At 43.6% G+C, this 6,044-nt stretch overlaps 1 protein-coding gene across 1 annotated transcript in view; it reads right to left on the minus strand.

Annotated features, from left to right (window-relative positions):
• Positions 1 to 6,044, minus strand: part of LOC117956013 (polypeptide N-acetylgalactosaminyltransferase 10-like) — a 67,792-nt gene that overhangs the window by 32,828 nt on the left and 28,920 nt on the right. The window contains exon 4 of the mRNA XM_034890857.1: positions 1,274 to 1,440. Within this exon, the coding sequence (XP_034746748.1) occupies positions 1,274 to 1,440 (167 nt within the window). The remainder of the gene's footprint in view (positions 1 to 1,273; positions 1,441 to 6,044) is intronic.

Below are 6,044 nucleotides of genomic sequence, written 5' to 3' on the forward strand. Positions count from 1 at the left end.
TGGATTTACCCTGCAGAGACCTGAGGACCAGGTAACCAGAGTCCTCAGGTTGGACAGATAGTCTAGCTAGCTGTCTGGTTGGCATTCTCACATGAGGCCAAAATCAGGCGTTGCATCACTCAGAAGTTAGCAGCAGTGACTAGCCATTTTCCCGTCGTTAGCAAAAACAGCCAACCTAATTCAATTCAATTTTACTTTTTATTGTCAAATCATAACAGAGGTTATAAAGCAGGCCTGGACCACACTCTACAGAGTACAGATTTACAGAGAACCAACCATTTCCCCCTAGAGCGAGCCTTTGGAGTGAGGTAAAACTTCCTCTAAACAGGCAGAACATTCCTGAAACACCTGCTCACCGCTGCAGTCTTTCTCCGTCTGTCTGCCTCTGATGTTCAGAAGCATCTTGACATCACATCTGGGAAGATGCAGAAGCTGGCAGAAGAATGCTTGTGTTTCTCAACAGCTCATTATTTGTTCAACACTTGAAAACAAATGACTCAGTGGTGTGTGTGTGTGTGTGTGTATATATATATATATATATATATATATATATACATATATATACACTAACAGCCTTAGATATTAGCTGCTCGAACTGACTGAATGTGTGCTCATGTATCTGTATTAAAGTGTGTGTTCTGACCAGTGATGTGTGTGTGTGTGTGTGTGTGTGTGTGTGTGTGTGTGTGTGTGTGTTAAAAGCATCCGAGGAGCATTGTCTTGCTCAGGGACATTTTGACATTGAACCACCAACCTTGCGGTTAAACAGCAAGAGACAACTCTCCCCCCGGGCCACAAGCCACCCGAAGACTCAGCACATGTGGTACTAGAAGATTCAACCATCAACATCTATCAACTATGACATGACCGATAGAAACTCCACTACCCAACGTACAATTTACCAAAGCGATGCAAACTAATCGCGCAAACCTGTGTTTTCTTGCAGACGTCTGAGGAGGTGTGTTTTATTTTTGTGTTCTGAGTAGAGCTGGGTGATATGGGAAAAAATCTAGACGAGGGTTAACATTAACACAATGAGAGTTTTGATAAATAACCATCAATACTGTGGATACAGTGACTGACTGGATAAAGGCAAGTTATTAAACAGCTAGGAAGTCTGGGAAGTTCAGAAACTGTCATCAAAACACAAAACTTGTGTAATATCATGATATTATGATATAAAATTTAAGACATCTATATAATATCCATTGACCAGCCCTCTGAGCAGTGATGATTGTGTGTGTGTGTGTGTGTGTGTGTGTGTTGTGTGTACCTTTGTCGCTGAAGTCGTCGACCAGGATGACCTCGGCGATGAGCTGTGGGGGGGAGCGGTTGAGCACGCTGTGGACGGTCCTCAGCAGCGACGACCAGCCCTCGTTGTGGAACGGGATGATGATGCTGGTGTTGGGCAGCTTCTCCGCGTACAGCTTCGTTTTGCAGCTACACAAACACGTGGACACAAAGACGGGAATGAGAGCGCGGCGTTGACCGGAGTGTGTCGTCCCTGCTTGATAACTGTCCCTGCCCAATGTGAGTCGAGTGCAGATGTGAGTTGTGCAGATGTAAATGGTTTACGACATAACGTGTCATACTGAAGTTTGTGAAATCCATGAAATAAAAGTATTTTCCAATTACAAACAATAACAGAAGATGGAAATCATTTCAAAAGCGTTGTATATAGCTATTGTTGTTTGGTTGCTAACGTTAGCTCAAAACACCATTCAACTGACAGCCTTTGTTGTGTTTAATTGCTAGCTTGTAGCTAAGCTAGCTGTCATTTCAAAAACATTTTAGGTATCTATGATAGCTTCATTGCTAACGTTAGCTCAAAACGCCATTCAACTGAAAGCCTTTGATGCTAGCAGTGAACCAACTTGGTTAAGTAGGTCAATTTTTACTGTGTTGACATTACAGAAGTCTCTCGTTAGCATCTTGTAGGCTACTTGTCGCAAAGTGACACGTGTGCGACTCAAATCTGCACTCGGCTCCCATCGGGAAATGTGACAGTAACCACTCCAGTTGTTTAACTCACAAGTTGCAAGAAGCCACTGTTCAGGCTGACAGTTCGGATGAAGGAGAGTCTCGCGTTGCCAGACCTTCCCCCACAGCGCCGCGGAGCTATCCACGTCGCTATGGCATTTGTTAGCGTCTCTTGCCTTTGTTTATCTAAACTTACCCACACGCTGCATCTAACGTAGTCTGCCGAAGCCTCGCGCCACCGTGTGTGTCGTTGAATGATTTGCTGGTATCAACTGTCAAGGTGATGTTTCAGACTGGAAGTACTCAACATTCAACTTTGCAGTATTTTCAAAGCATGTGTGCAACAAACTTTTACAATAATAAAGAAATATTAAAAACTGCGTTAACGCGCAATTAAAAAAAATTGTCGGCGTTAATTAATTGACGAGTTAACGCGATAATAACGCGCTAACTTTCCCAGCCCTAATTAAAATATAAAGTAATGGTTTAACAAAAAAATTGGTAAGTGACCACAGTATAAGTGGGTTAAGGCCCCTTGAGGTGCCCATTGTCAGGTATTTAGCGTGTTTTATACAAAGTCCCAAATGTTAATTGAGAATGAGGAAGGAAATCTTGTTCTGGCGACGCTGCCCTTTTTCTTCAGAGCGTTGCAGAGCGCTCAACCAGCCCAAACCTCAACAATGTGTTGCTCTTTTGACAACAGGTAATGAAGCATACCACCTGCCGGCTCGCCCTTCCATCCCTTTCACTTTCCTTTATCTCCGTCTCAGAAGAAATCCAAAGGGGAATCTGTAGAGACGGTGATTATCTCTCAGGCCTGTCCGTCTGTCTCTCACTCTGTCTCTAGATCATTTAGACCGTGAGTGAGTGAGTGTGAGTGAAATCAATGAATGGATGAATGCTGCAGGGAGGTCTGGGCCCACTGAGGACTCATATGTCACCTGGTTTGCAGACACCTGTCACTCTGCTGTCACTTTGACCAATCAATCAGCCACACCTGCTCCCCATCACCACCGATACACCTGTCTGTCCTGGGGGGGGGGGGGCCTACTGGCCCTGACAAGTTATTTCTCTCATCGGGCTGAGAGGAATTCAGTGTTGGACACAACAGACAGCCCTTCACTGTCATTGGTCTGCACGGCTGAGCCGATTTCAATAAGCAGCAAGTGTTTCAGGATTCAAGATTTCTTTATACAAAATGTAGTACGCAATTACATGCAAAGTTCACAGCTTACAAAAATACAACACAAACAAGTAAAAATTATTAAAAACACAAATGAACATAAATAAATGCTAATATGGGTGTGCAGAGCATGTAGAGTGATAAATATAATTATGCTATATATAATATAAGTGCTCATTTTTGCCACTGATAGACTGATTATTATTTAAAGTGTCTGACAACATTGTGAAAGGACTTTAGTTAAGTTAATTAACTTAGTTAAAGATTTTAGTTAAACAGTGAGATCCTTTTAGTTTAACATGAAACAGCCCCGAAATCACCATCACCAAACCCACCAGACTCCATCTAAATAAACAGTAATTTTAACAAATCGTAAAGCACTCTTCCCTCAAAGTGGACAGAAACAAAATAAAAGCTACCAAAAGCCGTCTTGGTTCCTCTTTTAACTGTTACAATAATCACAACTCTGGTCTGGTTAAAATAAACTCTTATTTCACACATTTACATGTAGAGATATGCTGCTCTATACACGCTAAAAGAAGTGATTATTTACATGGAGCCTGGTGGAGATATGCTGCTCTATACATGCTAAAAGTAGTGATTATTTAAATGGAGTCTGGTGGAGATATGCTGCTCTATACACGCTAAAAGTAATGATTATTTACATGGAGCCTGGTGGAGATATGCTGCTCTATACACGCTAAAAGTAGTGATTATTTACATGGAGTCTGGTGGAGATATGCTGCTCTATACACGCTAGAAGTAGTGATTATTTACATGGAGTCTGGTGGAGATATGCTGCTCTATACACGCTAGAAGTAGTGATTATTTACATGGAGTCTGGTGAGTTGGAGTTTGTGCTGCTGTGTGTGTTGCAATGTTGGTGGAAGATAGTGGGATGACTGTGGGATGGCTACTTCGTCAATAGGTCACAGGATGCAGGAGATTTATAAATACGAGGGGAAAAATGTGAGAGAACATGAAGTGTTGTCCCGGAGAGAGAAACCAGTTTCAACTGCTTTCCACATGAAAGTGACGGCGGGGTCAAAAGAAGGCTCTTGTCAGGTAGAGGGAATGCGCTGAAGGCTGATCTGTGACGAATAGGGCCAGCAGGCCTAAGGCTGTTCAGCAGACGATATTTATAGTGTTGTTGGCGTGTTTATTTTCACCATGGCGTTCTTTAATGAGTCAGAGGAGGGTTTGAAGAAACCCAGCAGTCCATACTGTAGCCAGAGGTCCATATGGCTCATCATGTCTCCACAGCCTGCTCTCTAAACAGGATTGTAATGTTGAGCCTAATCTATACTAGAGCCTGAGCGATATTATCGTCCGATATTAGACATTTCCCAATATATCGGTATTGGCATTCATAATAGCCAATTTTAAAAATAGGCCTATATGTATTATTTTAAATATTCATTCAGAGAAATGTATAATGACAAATGAATAATTCTGATAAATGAATATATAAAAAATAAAAACGGACGGTCAACCATGTTGTGAGTGTTGGTGTGGCATAGTCTGTCCACCAGAGTACGCTCTACAGCGTCCCTGTTAGTGATGGCGTTGCATAGTCTGTCCACCAGAGGACGCTCTACAACGTCCCTGTTAGTGATGGCGTTGCATAGTCTGTCCACCAGAGGACGCTCTACAACGTCCCTGTTAGTGATGGCGTTGCATAGTCTGTCCACTAGAGGACGCTCTACAACGTCCCTGTTAGTGATGGTGTTGCATAGTCTGTCCACCAGAGGACGCTCTACAACGTCCCTGTTAGTGATGGTGTTGCATAGTCTGTCCACCAGAGGACGCTCTACAACGTCCGTCCTAGTTAGGGCTGGCTCTTGAGAGTCCTGAACCGTCCCTTAGTTATGCCGCTATAGGTCCAGACTGCTGGGGGACTTCCCATGATGCACTGAGCACCTCTCTCCTCCTCCTTCTCTCCATCTGTAGGCAACCTCATTCCATTAATGCATGTTACTAACTCGACTTCTTCTCTTTCCCAGAGTCTTGTGCTCTCCTCTCTGCTCCTATGCAGTTGTTTCTGCCTCTGGATCTGTGGTCGGAGTCACTCCTGACCTTCATGTTCCTGTTCCACACCCTCTGCCACAATTCTCTCTCTCTCTCTCTCTCTCTCTCTCTCTCTCTCTCTCTCTCTCTCTCTCTCTCTCTCTCTCTCTCTCTCTCTCTCTCTCTCTCTCTCTCTCTCTCTCTCTCTCTCTCTCTCTTTCTCTAACCCCCAACTGGTCGAGGCAGATGCCCCCCAACCTGAGCCATGGTTCTGCTAGATGTTTCTGCCTCTTGAAGAAAGTGTTTCCTTGCCTCTGTGGCCTAGTGCTTGCTCTTGGTGAATTCTTGGGTTTTTGTAAATAACATCCCAGAGTCTGGTCTAGACCTGCTCTTTCATGCACTCTTTTTCTTCCACAAAGGGGAGAAACCATCTCAAGAGTAGGGGGAAACGTTTTTTGCGCAACTGAGGAAATTGAATCAAATGTTACAGTTAACATCCAGCTTTTCTAACGCTAAACTTCAAAATGTGCATAACCTGTGAACGCCAACCCGGGTGACCAATGTGGTTAAACTAGACGTTCTGCTTCCTCTATTCCTCTTCCTTCTTCTAAAGCAATGTTTCCCAAACTTAGGGACGGGACCCAAAATGGGTTGCAGACCTGTTTTGTTGGGTCGCCAATTGGCAGAGAACAGACTAAATGCTCAGCATGACCTCAGAATGACCTCAGTATGGCACTTTAAATAACCAAACCTAGATTAGATCAGCTGGTTGATATCTTCAACCAGACACATACTTCTCATTAAATTCAAGTCAGCATTGTTTAAAAAAATGTTTGGTGTCGGTACGGAGGGATGATGGGGGGGGGGGGGGGGG

The sequence above is a fragment of the Etheostoma cragini genome, chromosome 13, assembly GCF_013103735.1.
Source record: "Etheostoma cragini isolate CJK2018 chromosome 13, CSU_Ecrag_1.0, whole genome shotgun sequence".
NCBI classification, from domain to species: Eukaryota; Metazoa; Chordata; class Actinopteri; order Perciformes; family Percidae; genus Etheostoma; species Etheostoma cragini.